The sequence below is a fragment of the Cervus elaphus genome, chromosome 10 (assembly GCF_910594005.1).
Source record: "Cervus elaphus chromosome 10, mCerEla1.1, whole genome shotgun sequence".
NCBI lineage: Eukaryota > Metazoa > Chordata > Mammalia > Artiodactyla > Cervidae > Cervus > Cervus elaphus.
The window spans coordinates 28,525,918-28,548,294 of NC_057824.1; the positions used below are offsets into that span (position 1 = coordinate 28,525,918).

The 22,377-nt window shown below is 54.1% G+C and overlaps 2 protein-coding genes across 7 annotated transcripts in view; one reads left to right on the top strand and one right to left on the bottom strand.

The window, feature by feature from the left end:
- Positions 1 to 7,038, top strand: part of NDE1 (nudE neurodevelopment protein 1) — a 34,978-nt gene extending 27,940 nt beyond the window's left edge. The window contains exons 5-9 of one of the 2 annotated variants that reach the window (XM_043914400.1): positions 159 to 295; positions 1,619 to 1,798; positions 3,025 to 3,116; positions 4,614 to 4,765; positions 5,460 to 7,038. In XM_043914400.1, coding sequence (XP_043770335.1) covers positions 159 to 295; positions 1,619 to 1,798; positions 3,025 to 3,116; positions 4,614 to 4,765; positions 5,460 to 5,472 — 574 coding nt within the window. In that variant the 3' untranslated portion in view covers positions 5,473 to 7,038. The remainder of the gene's footprint in view (positions 1 to 158; positions 296 to 1,618; positions 1,799 to 3,024; positions 3,117 to 4,613; positions 4,766 to 5,459) is intronic. The other variant, XM_043914399.1, reaches the window with a different exon arrangement.
- A 1,236-nt stretch (positions 7,039 to 8,274) lies between these two features.
- Positions 8,275 to 22,377, bottom strand: part of MYH11 (myosin heavy chain 11) — a 125,449-nt gene continuing 111,346 nt past the window's right edge. For 3 of the 5 annotated variants that reach the window (XM_043914392.1, XM_043914393.1, XM_043914391.1), the window contains 10 exons: positions 21,795 to 22,007; positions 21,248 to 21,460; positions 20,887 to 21,048; positions 19,900 to 20,028; positions 19,505 to 19,593; positions 18,955 to 19,078; positions 18,213 to 18,421; positions 16,778 to 16,886; positions 16,526 to 16,698; positions 8,275 to 8,986 (listed from right to left, as the gene is read on the bottom strand). In XM_043914392.1, the coding sequence (XP_043770327.1) occupies positions 8,854 to 8,986; positions 16,526 to 16,698; positions 16,778 to 16,886; positions 18,213 to 18,421; positions 18,955 to 19,078; positions 19,505 to 19,593; positions 19,900 to 20,028; positions 20,887 to 21,048; positions 21,248 to 21,460; positions 21,795 to 22,007 (1,554 nt within the window). In that variant the 3' untranslated portion in view covers positions 8,275 to 8,853. Of the gene's footprint in view, positions 8,987 to 12,173; positions 12,213 to 16,525; positions 16,699 to 16,777; positions 16,887 to 18,212; positions 18,422 to 18,954; positions 19,079 to 19,504; positions 19,594 to 19,899; positions 20,029 to 20,886; positions 21,049 to 21,247; positions 21,461 to 21,794; positions 22,008 to 22,377 lie in introns of all 5 variants that reach the window. The other 2 variants (XM_043914395.1, XM_043914394.1) reach the window with 1 other exon arrangement.

The following is a 22,377-nucleotide window of genomic DNA, read 5'->3' on the forward strand; positions in this document are numbered from 1 at the left end:
GCTGTGCAGGTGAAGAGCCTGGTCCCGAAGTCGAGGGGCTGCTCATCTCTGGGATTAGGACGTGCGGGAGCCAGGGCCTGCTGCCCGGGTGTCTCGTCTCCTGGGTGCATAACAGATGCGTTTGTTCCCTCGGGCAACCTTGCTTGTCTCTCACCCAGGGCCACGATCATGTCGCTGGAGGACTTTGAACAGCGTTTGAATCAAGCCATCGAAAGAAATGCCTTCCTGGAGAGCGAACTGGACGAGAAGGAGAATCTCCTGGAATCTGTTCAGCGACTAAAGGATGAAGCCAGAGGTCAGGCGGCCAGGGCTTTGGTCCGTGGGTTTGACCAGCATCGTGCCCTCTCCCGGCCTGAGGGTGTCCTGTCCCACAGTGTCACCCAGCACGCCCTTTGCTGGAAATCTGCACCCTTCTCGGTGCTCTGGCCCAAGGGTGGGGATCACACTGGGCAGGTTGAGGCTTGATTCCTACCCTGTGCTGGGAAGCATCAAATGTCCAACTCTGTAAAGACCCCTAGTGGGTATTTAAGTCCATCACCAGCTTTATGCTTAGCAGGAGCCACAGGAGTTTTGTGGGGGGAAAATGCCTGTTGATGGACTTGCTAGCCAGCCCTTTACTTTTGAAATGTGATGGTTGCTAATGCAAGTAGCTTGGAACTCAGGAATCTCATCAGCATTTGCTCCTTGGAGCACTTCTAGAGGTAGGGCTTTTTTTTTTTTTCAATTTGGCCATGCCATGCAGCTCATGGGCTTTTAATTCCCTAGCCAGGAATCACACACACACCTTCGTCAAGTGAAAGTGTGGAGTCCTAACCACTGGATCACCAGGAAATTCCCCCAGCCTTCTAACACATTCGCAAGTGATCCAAGTTGGGTTCAGAAGTGCTGTTTGGACATGCCCTCTGTTAAACAGCACTTCTGTTAAAGTCCTGGTTATTTGTTTATGACATTCATTTGGTTTCTAATGTGTAGCCAGTAGAAGAGGGATTAAAAAGAAAAATTCTCGAGTTTAAAACATAGTTGTTCCTAAATGTCCGTCAGTAATGAATTGCCTACGTAAATTACATAGATTTATTTTGTGGAATGTTAAATAGTTGAAACGAACGTGACACAGATATAAATGTCATAGAAAGCTTGTTAGGACATAACATTGAAGGGGGAAAGCAGGTAGATAGTGGATGTATGTTTCTAGTTATGCTTAATAAAAATTATATGCTTAAAAGATATGCACACACATATATAAGCTGTATGTGTGAAAATGCAGAGAAAAAGGATTGAAATAATCACCCCCATGTTACAGTGATCAGAAATGAGGCTGAGTATTTGAGGGTGGATTGGGAAGGCATGTCTTCACTTGGTGCTCTGTATAACCTGATACATTGGAATTTTCTGGAAACAGTACAGTCATAATTAAAAAAAATTTTTTTTTAATTCTTTTTGTTTTTACTCAAAAGAAAAACTGTGTGGTCTTGCAAGCCTGCTGGGCAAGGTCCCATGTGTCAGCTTCATTGAGGGTTTCCACCGGAGTTTCTCACTCTGGTGGTGGTTCTTGCTCACCCTTGTCTCCTGCCCCATCACCCGCAACAAGGACTTAACCTGAATCCTTTTCCTCGCCTAGATTTGCGGCAGGAATTGGCCGTGCAGCAAAAGCAGGAGAAACCCAGGACGCCCATGCCCAGCTCGGTGGACGCCGAAAGGATAGACACAGCGGTGCAGGCCACTGGCTCCGTGCCGTCCACCCCCGTAGCTCATCGAGGACCCAGCTCTAGTTTAAACACTCCTGGGGCCTTAAGACGTGGTAAGGGGGATGGGAGTTGGGAGGGTTCTCTTGGCTTCATAAGGCTTTCCCGGGTGAGAGAGAAACAGGGCCAGGCGGTGCAGCGGGGAGCAGAGGCGGAGCTCCCAGGGGCAGGCTCAGGCGGCAGGTGGGAGGGGCCTCTTGAATGTGAGGCGATAGGGAGCAGTGGGGTCTGCGGCAAACTGAGGACGGAAGTCTCGTCCAGAGGGGCCGCTGCCTCTCTGCTTCAGCCGCGAGAGGTGTGGGTCCTTTGGTGAGGACCAGAGGCCAGAAGTCCTCGTGTTGTATGTGAAATCTCCCAAGTCAAATACTTCAGTAACGAGAGAAAACATTTTGTGGGTCCAGCAGTACATTCTGTAGAACTGGTCCCAGCGTAACCTGTGCTGAGTGGGGGAAAAACCAAGAAATGGAGTGCTCGCCCAGCCCCTGTGCTGATTGATTAGCTGTGGGGCTCTGATTGGCCACTTAATAACAAATAATAATAATAATAGACAGTTACTGAGCACTCAGGAGGCGCCAGCCCTTCTGCTCACCGTGCTCTGTGGGTATGTCCGACCTCCTTGGATTTGCACTGAGGCCCAAGAAGCGAGTGATGCAAGCCCTGCCTCCATGTGATGGATGCGGAGACGGAGACGCCGGGTTGAGGAGCTGGCCTGACATCGCACAGCTGGTGGACGGCGGGCAGGCTCCGGGCTGCCCCCACCACATACGGCCTGTCCCTCAGCTTGTGCCCGGCAGGCACAGGTCCCCGTCTGGTCCCACCTTAAGCACGTGCCTCAGCTGGGCCTCGGATGCCGCAGGTGTGGGCGGGACCTGAGATCCTGCATTTCTGACGGGTGATGCTGATGCCCAAGCCCTATGAGCCCTGCTCAGAAGAGAGAGGGGACTCTGAGGGGTGGAACCCTGACCACCGGGCCTTGTTCAGATGCTGAGAATGTTAGTTAGCTATATGGAGTTCCTCAGAGTTTCAGAGGACTTGCTTTGATTTGTTTTTTATTTCAAAGATTAGCATCTAAAGATAGATACTGAGTGTAGTCATCATAAGGCTACGAGAAGCTGGTCGTCAGGTACTCTCGTTATGTCGGGTAGCATCCTAGTGATTGAAACAGGGCCGCGTTGGGGGTCAGAGGGCACAGGGACCCACCTCCGGGTTTCACATTCAGAGACGTTAGTGCAGACCTTTCTGTGTGTGTCGGTGTCACGCATGCGTCCTTTTACACACACAGGTCTGGACGACTCAGCTGGGGGGACCCCCCTCACGCCTGCAGCCCGGATATCAGCCCTCAACATCGTGGGAGACCTGCTGCGGAAAGTGGGGGTAAGACGGCATCACGTGGCGTGGTGCCCGGGGTTCACGTGGCATCCTCTCTCTTCGGGAGACTTGAGGCGTGAACTTAGTGGTCACTTCCCCTCTGGCAGAGGCTTCACGAGTGAAGGTGTAGGCCTGGCTCCTCTCGTGTCCCTTAGAATTGCTGTGCGTCTGTGGGTGGTGGTTCTGGTTTTTAAAGTTTTGTTTGGTTGGTTTTGGCTGCACGGCTTGTGTCTTAGTTCCGCGACCAGGGATTGAACCCAGGCCCTGGGCAGTGAAAGCCCAGAGTCCTAACCACTGGACCGCCAGGGAAGGCCCTCGGGGAGACAAACCCAGGCTCTGACCCTGAGGCACCCTTAGATCCCCGGGTATACCGTTCTTTCCCTATGCCATTTTCCCCAGCAGTTGGGGAAATTTGAATGGTAATAATGATATTTTACTTCAAACTTTATTTACTTTATTTTACTTCAAACTGAGAAAAATTGAAAACTGCCTTCCCTTTTCACACTGTTCATAAAGTTCTTGAGGCAAGAATACTGAAGTGGTTTGACATTCCCTCCAGGGAATCATATTTTGTCAGACGTGGTTTTTATTTTCTCAGGGAGTTAGAGAAAATCTTGAAAGGCTGGGCAGAGAACATGACCTTACAGGTTTTATGTTAATTACAGGGAGGGAGTCTTTGGTGCTTAAGAAATCACATAGCTATTCTCTGTAGTTTCTCTTATTTTTAAAAATGATGCCTTTCTAAATTTTTAAAAAATGGAAAGCCACATAGTTTAAATCCTGCCAGTCTGTCATTGACCAGAATGTGTGTATTCAGAGTTAATAGAAGCCTGCAACTCCTTTCCTGTGTTTTTCTTTTTGGCTTTTGGTTTTCTGGTTTGCTGTTTTACAAACAGATTTTAACAGTTAGATTATAGAGAAGCCCAGGGTGATCTCAGTGCCCGTTTGGTTCCCAGAGGGTCTGTTTACAGCTAGGCAAATTCTTGTTCAAACCTCCTGCCACTCACTTGGTGTGTGTGTAACTAGGTAACAGCGACAGTGAATGATTCCAAAAGTCAATTTCATTCTTTCTTGTAGGCAGACTTGGATCATAGGTGGGGTTAGTGACTTTTCAGGAAGCTCCTAGATATCTTAGACCGCCGATGGTATGAGTTGGATGTACACTGAATTTGGTGGGGGGCGGGGAGGGCACGCTTTGGGGTTCTAACACAATGGTTCTAACACGTGGTTCTGGTTTGAGAACCACTGTCTTAAGTTATTATAATGTGAATGGGCTCTGATGGCCCATACACATCATCACAGTGATGGCATGATCGATGCAATGGACATGAACTTGGGCAAACTCCAGGGGATGGTGAGGGACAGGGCAGCCTGGTGTGCTACGGTCTAGGGGGTGGCAAAGAGTCAGACACAACTGGGTGACTGAACAACAACATGGGCTCCGATGAGAGGTGTAAGGGTTCTTGTCTTCAACTTGAGCAATGAAAGCATCTCTCTCTCCAGGCCCTGGAGTCCAAACTTGCTTCCTGCCGGAACTTCGTGTACGATCAGTCCCCAAGCCGAGCCAGTGGCCCAGCCTCAGGGCGGGGGAGCAAAAACAGAGACAGCGTGGACCGGCGGCCGGGCGGCAGCAGCGTGCCTCTAGGTGACAAAGGGTCAGTGCCTTGCGTTGCTCCTCCTCAGTGTCGGGAGAACCCGTCCACTCCAGCCAGAAGCCTCTGACCCCCGGCCAATAGCGTTGTTTTGAAAGTTGCAGGAATTATGTCAGCATATCTCTCTCCCTGAAGGCCGAGGTAGTTGAGTTCTTCTGGTTTGGGCTAATGGCCAGGGAGAGGGTCGTTTTTATTGACTCTACAGCCTCAGCTCCCACTCATGCTGTGAGAAGGCCCTTTGTATAAATCACTTGTTTGGGACTTAGGCTTCAAACACTGCTCTGCTTCCCCCAGAAGAGGATTTTGATTTTTTTTTTAACCCTTTAGAACCTTCAGGAAACTAAATCAGCCAGACTGGATTCCTGAAGCCAATCACTGGATTGGAAAACACAAACCTGACCTCTGACAGCTTCATTTATTTTCTGGCCTGAAGAAAAATCAGGGCGGCCTCTAGATTCTAGAATTTTCTAAGATGTGCCACCATCTCACTGGCCCCTGGGCCACGTAGATTTGGGGTGGTCAGTGGCGCAGACAGAGGACAGGAGAGGAAAAATTTGTTTTCCCCAGCATGCACGTGACTTCTGGGCCTTTAGCCGGGGGCGTTCTTTGGAGGGTCTTCTGCGACTGGGCTTTTTGTGTGGCTTTGGGGGAGGGCTGTGAGCGCTAGATGGCCAGTGTCCTTTTCTTCATTTCACAGGAGAGAACAGTGAGACCCAGTGAGACCCTGCTCCCGACCCTGATATTCACCCTTGTAACTTGGTGGGCCCCCGCGCTAGCCAGCCTAGAACAGCTGTAATGTCCGCTTAACTTGGTTTGCTCTGTCTGAAGGTTGGGAAAACGCCTGGAGTTTGGGAAGCCGCCATCGAGTGTTTCCTCAGCGTCGCTGCCGTCAGCCCAGGGTGTAGTCAAGATGTTGCTTTAGGAAAGCCACGGAAGCCGAGGCGAGCCCTTCCCCTCCTTCCCTCTTTAAACTAGGTTTTGGGTGTTTTTTTTTTTTTTTTTTTAAGTTAGTTTGAGAAATACGAGCAAGCAGTCACACATAGCCAAGGGACCAGGGCCATCGCCGGGGGCCCTGGGTTGGTGGCCGCAGGAAATGCAGTCCCTTAACCCCCGGCCTCCGTGCTGGCATGTACAGCCAGGGGCCGGGACCAACCTGACCTTCTGGAAAGGGCGACGTGGGTGCCAAGGCTGCCCCATCCTTGTCAGCTGAGCTGAGTCCCAGCTGGTCTTGAGAGGTGTTTTTAGTGATCGGAGACACCTATGAAGTGGAGTGTGAGCCCATCCTAGGCGCACCCTGCCCCCCACAGCTGGTGCTTCTTCCAGAACAAACTCTCCAGCGCGCTATGGCACAGCAGGGGTCAGCGCCCTGAAATCATGCCCGGGGTGGAGAATAGAACAGGCACGTACCTTTTATTCAAACTGTGGTGTGGTGTACCTCCGAGACTTTTTTTAAAGTGGAGTATAATTGCTTTACAATGTTTAGTTTTTGCCGTCCGGCAAAGTGAATCAGCTACGTGTATACATATATCCCCTTCCTCTTGAGCCGCCCATCCCACCCCTCTAGGTCATCACAGAGCACCGAGCCAAGCTCCCTGGGCTATATAGCAGCTTCCCACTAGCTCTATTTTATACACGCATACCTCCAAGACTTTTAATCTGCCTGACACTGAGGCTTTTAGACGCATGCTTGAGTTTCAGTGTAAATTTTGTGGGGACCAGGTCAGTGGAAAATCTGTGTCGCCTTTAGACCTATCCTTGTCCCGAGCCTCCCACCCTGGTCTGGGAGTGACCTCTGCTTCTGAGGGTTTCTGGGGTGTGATGGCCTTAGCCATGCAGCCCCTGAGAACAGGACTTCATGTAAAGCCTTGATGAAATAATCAAGGGGACCTTCAGATAAGACGAAGCCACCAGGGTTGCATTGGGAGCGTCCTCATTAAAGAAGAAACGAACCCAGGATTTCCATGCAGACGGCATGTGGCTCCTCCCTGCTGGTTTTGAACAGCCGCCTCACACTCTGGACACAAGTAAAAAGAACACGTGAATTCAGGCATATGCATGCAGCCTAACAGCCTTCCGTTACTAAGTTATTTTTCCAAAAGAACAGCAAAAATACCCAGTTGAAAACAGAACTTTTCAAGTGCTACTGAAATTCAGCAGAGAATTAAACTCGCATGCTCACCTCATTACCATGGCAACATTCTAACCTGTATCGGTAAAAGATGTACTTTTATTTTTTTAAAAGAACAATAAAATCAAGAGAAACTGGTTTTCAGCTAGATTGTGGCAGTCAGTAAATGCCGGTTAGTGCTTCTGTGTTTGAGCATCTGATGGTGAAAAACTTTTTTTAAAACAAGTGACAATGAAAAAAACCTACTTTTTAAAAATTTCCTTTCGGGTCAGCTTAGAGTTGTGTTTGGAACACGTGTATTTCCTGTTGAAGCTATATCTGACCTTTGGTCTTTCAGCGTGTCCTCGGTCACTGTGATTCCCTTCTTTTCAGTCTGTTTGAGCCCACAGAGTCTGAGTTTGGCGTCGTTTTGTGTCGAGTGGAACCTTTGCCAGGCATCTCTGTCTAGAGCATGCAGGTGAAGGAAAGGATGGGCCTAAACCCGGTTTTTATGGCCCTCACACCAAGAACGATTTATACATTTTTAAAGGATAGTTTAATAATAATAAAAAAAATGACCAAAATGTGACAGAGACCATTTCTGGGCGTTTATAGAAAAAGTTAGTCAACCCCTGCTGGGCGAAGTCTTGTGTTTTAACTCAAACATTCAAGGAACGATTATTATTCTTCACATTAACCACGTACCTGGTTTGTACCTTTATTGAACTTGTACCTTTATTGAACTACGTACCTGGTTTTGTTTTACTTTTTAAGAATTTTTTATGTGGATCATTTTTAAAGTCTTTATTGAACTTGTTACAATATTGTTTCTGTCTTAGGTTTTGGTTTTTTTGGCTATAAGCCATGTGGGATCTTGCTCAACCAGGGTTCAGACCCGTACCCCCTGCATTGGAAGGCAAAGTCTCAGCCACCAGACCACCAGGGAAGCCCCCATCACGTGCTGTTCTGATTGATGCGCATGTTCTTCTTGAGCCCTGTCCTGCTCCCTGGGCCTTGAGCTGCTCCCCTCCTGCGTGGAAGAGCCCCTCCCTCAGACTCACTCTGAGGTTCTGCTCTCCCCCTGGCCAGCTGTGGGGTGTCAGACAATTCCTCTCACCTCCCTAGACCTCAGTTTCCCCATTTAATGAAATAACAACCCTGACTTCATTAGCGTTAGTCACGTAGTTGTATCCGCCTCATTGCAACCCTAGGGACTGGAACCCACCAGGTTCCTCTGTCCCTGGGATTTTCCAGACAAGAATACTGTTGCCAGTGGGTTGCCAGTTCCTGCTCCACTGACTTCATAGGATGGTCACAAATGAGGCCACTCTGCCCCCTCTCCCTCCCCGACCCATCCTGTCCTGTCCTTTTTCTCTAGAAAACAACAGAAAAGCCAACTCGGTTGTAGTGATTTATAACCTTTTATTAGTGAGGGTGTCTTTAAGTACAGTCAGTGCATATAAAACAGTGTGAATTTCCTGCTCTTAGCCTTTGCGCGGCGTCTCCTTTGTAACTCACGTGACTACAGAAGGCGCTTCGTCTCAGTGAACTGTGTGCGTCTGACATGTGGGAACCGGAGGGAAGAGGAATTCTCAAACCGGCCCCCGCCCCCAGCCGAGGACGATGGAAGGGTCCACAGGCAGGAAAGTTGGGGAGTAGGGGCAGGGGCACCCATCTTGGTGGTAACTTTCTCCCCGTTTCATGTAAATTAAGTTGCCAGTGATTAGTTACTGTGGATATATTTTTCTAAAAATTCAAAAAATCTCTGCACAGTTCTTGGCAGAGAGGATGGGTGTGTCTGTGTCACCTGTTGGATTTTTCGCCTTTGGTACCTCGTTCCAAACTTAAGATGATGCCCTGAATGCAGGGCGGTGTTTATATTCATCGTGAGGGGTGTCTGTGATGTTTGGAGTTTGAAAATGGATTTAGACGGTGCTAAGCAAAGTCCACTGGGTTTGGTTCTGTCCCGTTTTGAGCAAGTCATTCATTCACTGGCTTTGGTTCCGTTGAAGTCGGCATCGCGAGCGTCCATTTCCTCCTCAGAACCGTCTGCGTTCTCAATAACTCTACGTCCTCCAGACCTTCTTGTGGGAACGAAAGAGGTCTCGTTCCCTCGCCTGTGGGTTAAAGACATACGTTTGTTTAGTACAGAAATCGTCTCGAGGTTGGAGGAGGTTTTCAGACTGAGCAAAGACCAAACAGAGACTTGGAACAAATGAGACGCAAATATATTCAGGTGGAAGTGAACAAATCCTGAACCGTCTAGAGGTATGGGTGCATTTAATCAGCTGCAATGGGGGCAGAATAGGTTTTTCAATGCAGGACTATCTGCTTTTAAAAAATGTCTGGCTTGGTCAGTTGCTGACCCACCGGCTTCTGGTCAGCTGTGGACTTGTATTTAGAAAAGAAGGGGAAGAGGTAAGTGGGGTGATGCCCCGCGTGGGATTATTCCTACCCTCTGGGGCCAGGATGAGGGGGAACTGTTGTGTCCGCACCTCCTCTTTTGCAGAAGGAAAAGCGGGGAGGGGGTTAGGTGTTTTGAATTGGAGGAAAGTGAGCGTGACCACCAAGGGCAGCCTTGAGAGGGAAGGAGGTCCCTGTGTGGTCGCCAGAAGAATGCTGTCTGGTTAAAGGCACCGACACACCCTGCTTCCGTGGAGCAGAATTCTTGGACTGAGTTCCCCCAGGGCAGGGATCTCGTCTGTTTTGTGCTCACCATGGCAGGCACCGTGCAAGGCAGAGGACAGGTGCTCAGTGCATATTTGTCAGAAAAACATTAGACCCGTTAATCTAAGGTGTTTTTTAGCTCTAACTGGTGGGACGTGCCTTTCTCTCTCTCTTTCCCACTCCCATCACCTCTTCTTTGTCCTGCTGGATGCCCTGTTCCCACCAGGGCCCACCCTGGTCACTGGCAGGGAGGCTTTGTGTAAGAAGGCGGGGGACAGGCAGGAGGAGGAAAAGTCAGACCCGCCTGCTCTTAACCTCCACCATTTGGAAGGAATGTTTGCCTTCTTTTCAGCGACCACAACAAATAATGTTATATGTTGAGCTCTGGCCACCTGACCCCATTTGACCGGTCTCAACTCATTTTAGGATGTCTAAGAAGAAAGCAGACTTTTGCAACAAAAAACGATCCACTTCACCACACAAAGGCTGGACAAAGGAAAGCCGCGAAGGTGAGCCCAGCCCGTCGATTCTTTAGTCACAGGGGGCGACTCAGACAGGTAAGACAGGAGGCAGAAGCAAGGCCCAGAGATTCCTGATCGCTGACAGGCTTCCCAGCACAAGCCATCTGGGGTCCAAGGGTGGGAGGAACCAGGCTGGTAAAGCCCATTGGGTATGGCAGATGGTACTTCCCAAGGGGACAGCGATCAGGAATAAATACTTAAAGTGGTAGACACTGCCAACTGAAGACTCAGGGCAGCCTTCCTCCCATCAGAGGAAGCTTCTAGGTCTCCAGCTCCTTTGAAAGTAACTTTATATCGCTCCCTCCCTGGAGGTGACCTTTAAAAAATCTCTTCCTCATTAGCAGTGTGTTCTCGGCATGCAGGTCTCAGCAGTCGTCCACACAGCTTTCTCCTCCGCATCTAACCTTCCAGGTTCAACACTGGATGGGGTGGGCTGGGAAACGGTGCCTCGGTTTCCCTTGGCCTCTCAGAAGAGCCTGCACTTGCTAACGGCCTGTGTGCTAAGTTGCTTTAGTCGTGTCCGACTCTTTTGCGAGCCCGTGAAATGTAAGCCACCAGGCTCCTCAGACCATGGGGATTCTCCAGGCAAGAATACTGGAGTGGGTTGCCATGCCCTCCTCCAGGGGATCTTCCTGACCCAGGGATGGAACATGAGTCTCTTACATCTCCTGCATTGGCACGCAGGTTCTTTACCACTAGCGCCACCTGGGAAGCCCACATTTGCTAATTAGAGGAGTTTGATCAATATGCTCCTTTGACTTAAGTAAATCATGCTGGGTCCCTGGAACTGCCCCTGTGTGGGCACCAGGCCTGAAGCTGATCTGTTTTGGTTCAGGAGCCTCGCTTGAAGGAACAGGCCTCATATCCTAGGCAAAGGTTGATAACTAGCTATCTCTGCCAAAGGAATAAGGGACTCCTCTAAAAATTTGCTTGAAGAGTCTGATCCTGGAGAATTTGGGTTCTGTTCACGGACTCAGGAACATATGTCAGGCACTGCTGGCATCCCAGGACTGAGCATGAGCCTGTAGGCTCTGCTACCCTACAAGGACTCAGGTTCCATCAACCGATGGGGCCTACGCAGCCAAGCCTGGGACCCAGCTTATCCCGCGATTCAGACGGGCTGGCAGGAGAGCTGCTCAAGAGCAGTGCCCCAGAGGCGTGACGCTCCCACCTAAAGCTCCTGCCGATACCTCCTCCAGCTTTAAGTATTTAAAGCGACAGCAAAGTATTTGCTCCAGTGACAGCAAAGCCAAGATTTCTCCAGGAGAGAAGACGGACAGAAGGCAGGGCTGGCTGGGCCTCAAAGAAGATGAGGGGGAAGCCAGGCCCTGGGGCCCAACTGCACTTGTGAAGACGTTGTTAGAATCCCAGAGAAGCCGAGGCCTCTGGGCCCTGTCTTGTGACGGCCCCGTGCACCCCCCGAGTCGTGGGTGTCAGTCCCTGGTCTGTGAACACGTGCCCGGGAGGCCTCTGGGAAAGACTCGGCCGGACCCGGCCCTCGTGCGCTCAAGATGCGGTTAGCGGCCGGCCTCGCTGAAGCCCCACGCAGCCCTAGTGAGGGTGAGACGTCGGGATGAGAGCTCGTTCGCTCGCACGCGTGTGTGGAAACCCCAGCCCGGGGGGCCTGTGGCTGGGGGCCACCACGACCCTGTGCTTGGCTAACTCCGACCTGTGAACCAGACCAGCCGATGGCAGCCGTTCTCTAGGAAGGTACCCGGACGGTGGTGCTGGTGCCTCCGCTCAGTGAGGTGCCTGAGCCGGACGAGGGGGCACGGCCCAGCCGTGGCCTCACCCGGGTAAGAACCCTCCAAGCCACGCGAGACAGCCTCTAAACTTGTCAGCACGCGGTGTGACAGGCCACATCAGCGCCACGTCAAACGCCCAAGCGGGAGGAAGGAGGAGACTTTGCGAAGAGGTCGTCTTGGGTGCATCCTGCTTTTGATGAAAGACCGTTCTGAACCTCAGATCCCTAAGCCTTCGGACTTTGTAGACATCTCAGAGATTTGGGAGGGCCCCAAAAGGGGGGAGGGGGAGACGGGGGACGCGTTGGCAGGAAGGAAAGGGGAACCTGGAGCCACACACGCACACACGAGCCGCGAAGCTGCAGGCATGATACCTGGTGAGTCATTGCGGAGCTTCCTGGGGGAGGGGGCCTCTGAAACAGAGAGAGAGAGGCCCCGGTGGTTACCATCCTCCTGTTCCAGTGCAAGTTTAATCATTAAAGGCGTTTGCTTCAATTCAGTAGTTAAAGCCACTTTTAAGGACCCTTACAGCCGGGCGCCTGCAGCCGCCAAGCACTCAGGGAAGCTGGCGCACAAAAGGACGAGTGGTTGGTTTTTTTCCAATTAAAAAGCAACTTTCTATCCCTCGGAGCTTAAAGAATGCAGGCTTCATGGCTCCCTCCCATTCTGCATTTCTCTTCTGGGAGGTAAAGGAATCTGAGTAAGCGAGGCCAGAAGATCCTTGTGAGACCAGAACCTGAACAGCTCCGGGCAAGGAGCCTGCAGCAGCCTGTGCTTCATTACCGCGGCTGTCTCCACTGCCTCTCATGCCCATAGCCAGAAGGTAGAGGCGGGCACCTGGGCGGCTCACGTGGAGACGCCTGGCAGTCTGCAGAGGGATGGGTGCGTTGGTCAGGCTCTAATGAGGGCTCGTGGTGCGATGTATCTGGCTGGTAAAATCGTGTGAAATGTGCGTTGTAATTCCTTGCTCATTGAGGAGCTGGCTAGCCTTGCGAACCTCACTCACAGCCCTCGTGCTTGATCTTGGGTTTTTGCACGTTTGGAGGACTCAGAGAAGGCAGAAAAGGTGGGAGCTGCCTTCCACCCATATGTATGTGTATGCTTATGTTAACTGTAGGAAAGTGGGTGGTCTAATACCGGCCTGTGCGGCCCAGAGAAGGGTCAGTTATCTGGGGCAGATTCCAAAAGGGATGGTCGGCTTGTGCTGTACGAATGACCGGTCCCAGGAATTCCCTGGCGGTCTAGTTGGCACTTTGAGCTCTCACTGCCGAGGACTGGGTTCAATCCCTGGTCCGGGAACTAAGAGCTCACAAGCCTCGAAGTGCAGCCAAAAGATTTTAAAAATTTAAAAAAAAAAAGACATCAGTCCCAAGAAAGGGACAGTGACAACAAAATGGTAAGAGAGCTGGGATGGCTGACTGTGCCCCCACTGCTCAGCCCACGTCCACGGAAGGGCAGCGTCCAGTCAGCAGCAGAGAGGGTTCTGGGGGTTCCAGCAGTGGGGACACACCACCCGTCCGTCACCTTGCACGGGCAGGGTGCTCCTTCCTGAATGCCTGCACTCCGAGCCAGCTGCTCACTACCCTCTCGTGACAGGGGTTCAGGCTTCCCCTTGTCTGCTAGAGTGGTTCTCAGAGTCTGGAGCTGAGATGCCAGGTGATTTCAGAGGGTTCTCAGGCATGCCCTTGGATTGCTGAATTGCACCGTGAGAAAGGGATTCCCCTTTCCACTCTTTAAATACATCTGATTATGTCAGAGAGTCTGTTTGGTGCTAATGTCATTTTTTGTCATTGTCTTTTTAGTGAGAAGTCGGCTTTCGGGTCACAGTCATCAGTTTGTGGCCACGATAGCTAGAACTCACTGTTGTGTTGTTTTCACTGTGTTTAACTTGATTGTGACCTGTTGATGCAGGGGACCCTGGTTTAACAACACAGGGGAGGTAAGTTTCATTTGTCAATAGACACATGTATGATTTACACAGTAAATTTCAAAGCAAGTATCAAGTCAACAAAAATACAGATGGTAAGAGACTAAGGCAAAATGGGAAAGGTGGTGTGAGAATGGCTGAGGTCGGAGAAACATCATCTCTGACTCAATGACTAAAGGTTTATTCTGTGCCCAGACACTGGAGATGAATAAGCAGACACAGCCTCTGTGTTTATGGCCTTGCAGGCCAAGAGTGAGGACAGAATGTATATGAGATAAGTAAAAGAATAATAAGTTCCACGATGATAGGTGGCCAAGAGAGAAGAGAATGGCAGGGAGTGAGGCAGGAAGTTCTGATCACATGGATGAGTAAACACCTGAAGGAAGGGAAGGAGGGGGCAGCTATTGCAATGAGCTGGAGGAAGAGCATTCCAGGCAGAGATAGCAGCCAGTGCAAGGGCCCCGAGGCAGAAGATGAAGAGGTGGAGGGGTACTTTAGGAGGCAGAAGACAGAGATCGTGCAGGACCTAGTGGACCTAACTGTTGTCAAGATGTTACTTTGAGCGAGATGGGAGCCCATGGAGGGCTCCAGACATAGGAGGGGCATGATCCCACACCATTTCTGTGTTGAGAACGGACTATAATAGGCCAGTATGGACGCGAGAGGCCCACAAGAAGCTGTACGTAACACATGCTGCTGAACTGGGAGTTTTATGGTGACAGGCTGCAGGGAAGTGGGGTTGGGTTTGTTCGGCTGATGGAGCGACTCAGCGAGAGAGAATATATTACAGGAAAGAAGGGTAAGACTTTCAGGAGCAACATCCTTGGTTAAACAAAAGGGTAAGGGGTCTAGTGGTGGGGTTGACCTCAGTTGGTGCTGGACAGTTGAGCACAGAAATGGGGGGAAAGTAGAGGAAATGAGCACAGATGTATGGAGGTATGGAGAAGTGGGGGCTTGTTTATACTTCATGATGGTTTCCATTTTTCAGTTAAATAGGAAGCAAAATCATCAGCAGAGACTGAGGATGGCAGAGGTAGTAAGTTCAGGGAGGGTGAAAAGCAAATGCCCAAGTGGGAGTGAGAGGGTGAGGGAGGGTTGAGGGGAGAGGGCAGGGGTGAGAGGGTGGGGGAGGGGTGAGAGGGTGGAGGAGGGGTGAGGCTGGGGAGGGGAGGGGTGAGGCTGGGGAGGGGAGGGGTGAGAGGTGAGGGCTGGGGAGAGGGTGGGGGAGGGGGGAGGCGAGGGGAGGGGTGAGAGGGTGGGGAGGGGTGAGAGGTGAGGGCGGTGAGAGGGTGGGGGAGGGTGAGGCTGGGGGAGGGGTGAGAGGGTGGGGAAGGGGAGAGGGTGGGGGAGGGGAGAGGGTGGAGGAGGGGTGAGGCTGGGGAGGGGAGGGGTGAGGCTGGGGGAGGGGAGGCGGAAGGATGGGGAGGGGCGGGTGAGATGTGGGGGAGGGGGGAGGCTGGGGGAGGGGAGGCTGAGAGGAGGGGTGAGGGGTAGAGGGACCGGGGAAGGGAAAGTCCTAGCAGCACTAAGTGGGGTCAGCTTGGCATCTCAATGGCACGTTTCTCAGTGGAAGTGGCAGCGCTCCTGTTGGCTTTCTCACACTGCTTTGAGCTGCAGAAGGTTGGCAGTTGGGTTTCATTTGGGTTGTATTTTAACCAGGTGAGCCCAGCACAGCAGGAAGAGGGACCAGAGTGTGAAGGATGTTAGGAGAAGCTGATCGAAACCGTGGAGTTGGTGGGGCTGCAAGAGGATGAGCCGAGGGGTGCAAGACCCCGGTGGAGACAGAGGGGAGAGCTGAAGCAAGGTGGTGGTGGGCTGATGTGATGCCTGATGGTCAGGTTAGGGCTGAGAGTTAGCAGGAGTGCAGGCGAATGGGAGGGCCCTGGAGGACAGAATGTCCTGGACTTGAGGCTGGATCACCCGCCTGCAGGGTGTGGATGGATGACACGGAAAGCGTGGAGCTAGGCCTTTCAGGGAACCAGGTGGACCAGGGCTGGAAGGAGCCCTGGGGAGCAGGGAGCACCTACTGCCTTCAGGCCCAGAGGTTCAGGGGTGGGTGAGAAAACCACCCCGCCCACTTAGGGCAGAGGGGCTCGGCACCCCCAGGGACATCAGGGGACATGCCACCGCGTCTAGCTTGTGGATGCCAGGGTGCTGCTCAGCATCCTGCCGGGCACAGGCCAGCCCATGACAGTCGCTCAGTCACGTCCGACTCTTTGCGACCCCCTGGACTGACTGTAGCCCACCAGGCTCCTCTGTCCATGGGATTTTCCAGGCAAGAATACCGGAGAGGGTTGCCCCGCCCTTCTCCAGGGGATCTTCCCAACCCAGGGATCAAACCTGGGTCTCCTGTTTTGCAAGCAGATTCTCTACCATCTGAGCTACCAGGGAAACCCATGATAAACAAAGAGTTGTTCAGCCCTGGATGGCAATCGGGCGGAGAAACCCTGAGTTAGGAAGAGCGGGGAAGAGAAAGTGCAGAAGAGAGGGGAAGAGAGAAGGGAGTCTGCTGATGTCCTGACACAGAGAAGAAGGGTCTCAGGAGACAGGGAGACAACACCTGGTTCTCCTGCTCCTCGCCAGGAGGACGGGAAGGGACTGGTGGTTGGAACGGAAGGGGAGCCGCTCAGAGGCACAGCCCCTGTGACCTGAGCCCCACCCACATCCAGCGCAGGCTGGTGCTGCATACAGGATGAGCTGAGCGGCTCTGGGGAGAGGGCCCCTGAGCCACTGTGGGTGTCCCAGGCCACCCCGCGCGCCCAGCCCACAGCCCCAGGCCCCCGGGCGCCGGTGCCTCACCTGAGCTTGCTCTTGAGCGCCGTCACCTCGCGGCCCATGGCCTCGTTGCTCTCCGTGGCCTCATCCAGCTCGCGCTGCAGCTTCCTGCGGTTGGCGTTGATGCGCTGGGACTCCTCCTCCGCCTCCTCCAGCTGCCTCTTGAGTTGCCTGACCCTCACGTTTCCTTTCTCGGCCTGGGAAGGAGAGGCCCGAGGGTCAGGCGGGTGCGTGGCGGGGCCTGCGGGGCTGGGCGGGGGGCCAGGGCGCAGTTACCTGTTCCTTGTACTGCTCTGCCATCTTGCGCTCATCCTCCACCTGCAGCAGGGCCTCCTTCAGCTTCTTGTCCTTCTGCTTCAGTGACTTGGCGGCCGCCTGTTTCTCTCTGCGCACACAGGGCAAGCAGGGAAGGTTCAGATGGGGTGGCCCTCCCTGCGGCCAGTGCGTGAACCCGACCAGCATCACCCACGTGGGCACTTTTCTTTTTTTTATTAAATTATTTATTTATTTGACTGCACTGGGTCTTAGCTGTGGCATGTGGGATCTAGTTCTCTGACCTGGGATCAAACCCTTGCCCCCTCCTTCATCGGGAGCACAGAGTCTTAACCACTGGGCCACCAGGGAAGTCCCCACGTGGGCACTTTTCCTGAGCCCGAATCAGAGCTCATTCTGAGAACAGTATTCGTCCATGAAAAGGAATGACGTGCTGACCCTGGCCACAGTGTGGGAGAACCTTGGAAACATGCTCAGTGAAAGAAAGCCAGTCTTAACAAGGGGCCCTGTGTTGTATGCTCCCACTTTGTGAAATGTCCAGAATAGACAATAGAGACAGAAAGTCGATGAGTGGTTGCCTGGAGCCGGGGATGCGAAATAGAGGGTGATGGCTAAGGATACAGGGCTTCTTACTGGTTCTTCTTTTTTTTTTTTTTTTTTACTGGTTCTTCTTAATGTGCCAGAGTTGACTGTAGTGAATGTGTGCCGATGAATTGTACGAGAGCCACTGAACTGCACTGGCGGCTCAGATGGTAAAGAATCTGCCTGCAGTGCGGGAGACCTGGACTCGATCCCTGGGTTGGGGAGGTCCCCTGGAGAAGGGAATGGCTACCCACTCCAGTATTCTTGTCTAGAGGATTCCACGGGCAGAGGAACCTGGCGGGCTACAGTCCACGGGATTGCAAAGAGTTGGACACGACTGAGCGACTGAGCACACATACCCAGAGCCGTATGCTTTAAATTGGTGAACTGTTGTGGCACGTGACTCATCTATAAAGTCGCCACACACAAAAAACAGTGTCAGGATCTAGACCCTGTCTGAAGGTCACGAATGTGCCGTGAACTTTCAGCTCAGAGACCGTGTGTAAGTAGGCAGCCTGCCCGTGACTGTGGGTGCCGAAGGGGCTGAGGACCTGGCTGTTTGGTGCACCCGTTAACATGACAGCCTGCAGACCCGGGTTAGGCAAAGTCCCGGGAGCTCCCGGGAAGCCCGGCTGATGTCACTGAGGAGTCCGGCCGCTTAGAGCAGCTAGTGTCTCAGAGGCTCACTCGGGGCACAGTGCCTTCCCGTGTCCTCTCAGTTCACCCAGCACAGCTGCCGCGCGGGGACCTCTGAGCCGGAGCCGATGCCCAGTGAGGCTGGCCTACCCCTCCACGCCCCCACTGATCACTGGCAAGCAGGTGGTCGCTGGGGTGCTGCTCGATGCCCGCCCTGTACCTGGCCTCCTGCTCCACCTGCTCCTCCAGCTGTGCGATCTTGGCCTCCAGGGCCGCAATGGTGGACTTGAACTTGGACTTGACCGCCCCCTCCATCTCCTGCAGCTTGCTCCGAAGCTCCTTGTTCTGCCGCTCCAGCTGCTGCCGCGCATTCTCGTTCTTCTGGGCCGCGCTGCGCTCCGTGGCCAGCTCGTTGCTGAGCTGCTCCGCCTGGGGAGGAGGGTGGAGGCTGGAGGTCACCAGGTGGAGGGCGCCCGGAAGCCCCCTCCCTCCCCTCCGGCACCCAGGCTGGAGGTCACCAGGTGGAGGGCGCCAGGAAGCCCCCTCCCTCCCCTCCGGCACCCGGCCATCCTTCAAGGCTCAGCCCAGGGGCAGCCCTTCCAGGCCACATCAGTGCCACTCTGGCTCCATGACGGGTCCCCAGTGCCCATCGTGGAGGGGTGCTCACTGTCGGGACGTGGGGGCTAAAGAAAAGGCAGGAAGGAGCCTGCCAAGCCCTCATGGGCCAGCCTCGTCTGCTGGAGGGAGCCACCACGGGAGGCCCTGCAGGCTGGGTGCTGGGGTGACCGGAGAGGAGGGAGTGGGCGCTCTGGAGCAGATGTGCTGGGTCCCTCCTCTCCTGCCTCGTTCACCCCCCTCCCCGCCCGGGCCTGGCACACAGGAGCCTGTCCGGCGCCAGTGTGGCGGCTGGTGCAGGGACGGGGGCCCGTCCCAGGGCAGATCTGGGCTGCCCTGGCCCCCACCTGCTGCGTGGCCTTCCGGACACGGTCACTCATGGCCTCCGTGTTGCCTTGCTCTTCCTCCAGCTCCTCCTCGAGCTGCGCGATGCGGGCCTCCAGGCGGCGCTTCTCATCCTGCAGCGTGTTCCTAAGGGAAAGGCAGCCGCCCTGGGACCTCCAGCCTCCCCTAGGCCTAGACAGCTCTCTCCCTTGGAGGAGCAATGCCTCGGGGTCGTCCTCTTTTACAGTCGAGACTCAGAGAGGCTTAGAGACTTGTGCAAACTGTCTCTAAACTTGTGCAAACTCACACAGCTGGGAAGCAGGGAGCTAGCTGGTGTCAGCAAAGCCAGGCCTGAGATGAAGACCAGCTCCCTCCTCCCTGACATCACCATATGCCCCGTCCCCACCAGACTACACCCCCAAATAGGATATGAAAAGCCCATGACCCCTGTCACAAGCTCAGCTGATCTTGCTGACATGTTCAGCCTTAACATGCGGTCCAGGAAGCCTCCTCTGACTGACTGCCTCTCATCATGTGAGCCTAGGGACCCCTTTCTCCCCAGGCAGCTCCTACCTTCCCGACACGCTGCTGGCCAGCTCCTCGGCCAGTTCGTCCTTCTCCAGGTCTGCCTGCTTGCGAGCCCTCTCGGCCGCCGCTAGATCCTGGACGGTGGGAGGTGGGGAGGAAGGAAACCAGTTGCCTGCCAGGAGGGGCTGAGCCGCACCCAAGCATCCACCCCACTCCCAGCAGCAGGCCCCCGGCCGTCTCCACGGCCATCCTTGAAAATGGCGTGGCCTCCTCTGAGCTTGGGGGGAGGCCTGCAGATCTGTCAGCGAGAAAACCCTGTGTCTTTCCACGCCCGTGCTACAGGGCCCCCGCCTGTGGGGTGCTGAATGCGGGCACCCGAGCCTGGGGTGCCCAGGGCCCCCCCCCCCGTCAGGGCCCCCACAGTGCGGAGAAGCCTTTACCTCCTGTAGCTGCATGAGGTCTGCCTCCAAGCTCTTGGCCTTCTTCTCATTCTCTTTGGCTGTGGCAAAGATCTCGTCCCGGGAGGTGCGGGCGTCTTCCAGCTCTCTCTGGAAGTCCTTCATCTGAGCCTGCGTGAGGACAGGCAGGACCAGCTAAGAAGTCCGTACTCACCGGGTCCTGCAGCCCGGATTACCTTTCTGTGCCGGCCCGAGTGTGTGTTAGTCACTCAGTCGTGTCCGACTCCTCGCGACCCCGTGGACTGTAGCCTGCCAGCTCCTCTGTCCAGGGGATTCTCCAGGCAAGAATACTGGAGTGGGTTGCCATTTCCTCCTCCAGAGGATCTTCCCAACCCAGGGATTGAACCTGGGTCTCCCACATCGTGGGCAGATTCTTGACTGTCTGAGCCACCAAGGAAGCCTAGGTTTTCCCACTATTAACCACAAAGCCCTTGGCCGCATGTGGCTGCCTGGGGGCACCGCTCTGGACGGGCTCCGCAGACCTAAGAAATGGTGCTGAGGTCTGAGTGTTAGCCTCTCAGTCGTGTCCGACCCTTCATAGCAACCCCATGGACTGTATAGCCCCGCCAGGCTCCTCTGTCCATGGAATTCTGCAGGCAAGAATACTGATGTGGGTTGCTATTCCCTTCTCCAGGGAATCTTCCCAACCCAGGGATAGAACCTGCATTACACAGGCAGATTCTTTACCATCTGGGCCACCAGGGAAGCCCGCAGCCAAACACCTGAGGATAGTGTTTGGCTGTTGCTGAGCTGCTCCGCCTGGGGAGGAGGGTGGAGGTCACCAGGTGGAGGGTGACCTCGCCACCTCCACCCCCAGGGCAGGAAACAGCCCCCAAAGCAAAAGTGTGGTGGGAAAGCACCAGGTGACCAGGCACCAGCGACAGGAGGAGGCTGCGTCCTCCCACGGCTGTGGCCCCGACCTCCCTGGTACTTGGGGCGTCACCCCCCGGCGCTCGGGGCGTCACCCACCTGCAGTTTTCGCAGCTGCTTGATGGCTTCCTCCCTCCCCTTGACGGCTGAGTCGGCCTGCAGTTCCAGGTCCTTCAGATCCCCTTCCAGCTTCTTCTTGGCCGCCACCGCCAAGGCACGTTGCTTTCTCTCGTCTTCCAGTTCCGTCTCGTATTCGTGGAGCTGGGTGAGGCCAGAAACGTGTGCTGCGGGGCAGGGCCGCCCCTCGGGTCCCTTCCCCCAGGGCCCAGGTTTGCACCACCACCGAAGGTGGGCTTCCCGTCCCCGGGTCGCAGGTGAGAAGTCAGAGTCTCCCCGAAGCCAGGAAGCGGCGGCGGAAGGAAGGAATGGCGGCTGGCCCCCTCCCCCCTCTACGGCTTACCTGCCTCTGGAGTTGTCTCCGCTTCTCTTCGTTCTGCTCATCCCGCGCCTGGAGGTCTCGCTCAAACTGCACTTTAAGCGCCTGCATGTTGACCTCCAGCCTCAGCTTGGCGTCTTCTGTCGCCTGCAGCTCGTCCTCCAGCTCCTCCAGCTGGGTCTTCATCTCCTCCATCTGGGTCTCCAGGGCCCGCTTGGACTTCTCCAGCTCATGGACCTTTGACGTGAGGGGTGATGTCGTGAAGGGCAGCCCCCAGTGACGGGCAGCTCATCATGGTCCAGGAGGTGGCTTTTGATACCCCCGGGATGTGTGACCAGGAGTTCAGACCACAGCCTTCCTCTTGGAACCCTTGACTCAGACCCTGACCCCAAAGGCTGTTCCCAACCAGGCCCCCTCTTTGCATCAGCCTGAGGGACTCCCTTCAGTTCCTGATTATTGCTTACCATGAATGAGGTGTGGGGCCCCCTTCTTTGCCCGTGGACTGGTAACTAACAGAGAGGGTCAGGGGCAGGGGGACATGGACAAGCAAAGACGATGAAGAGCCACTTACGTTCTTGCCCACGTCGTCCTTGGAGCTAACCAGATCCTCCATCTCGGCTTTGAGCATCTTGTTGGTCCTCTCGAGCTCCTCTTTGGCTTCCAAGGCTTCCTCAAGGGCCCGCGCCAGCGACAAGGCTTTGGTTTCCTTTTCCCTGGCTTCTGCCTCGGCTCTGTCCCTTTCATCCGCATATTTGGAAGAGATGTTTTTCTCCTCAGCCAACAACTGCAACACAGCCAAAGACCCTGAGGTGAGCTCTAGGCACGCCTCAGGGTCGGCTGCATTTAACTGCAAACATGGAGAAGAAGGCTTGTATGCAGCCACACTCATCCTTGTGTGCAGCCGGGAGGAGGTCACATATCTATGCAAACAGTTTATAATAGTCCTGCTTGCCAACTTCTGCGTCAGCTCTGCAGAGCCAGCATTCACCGTATCTTTGTGCTTAGAAATCACTAATGCTGCCCATGTTGGATAGAACATGCCGTGACCAAGGTCAGGGCGACAATCCTGCCAGAGGCCAGTTATTCTTTTGTTTCATGGCCACAGTCACTCCCTTACAGAAGTACCCTATGAGTAGGGAAATGGTGAGTATGTG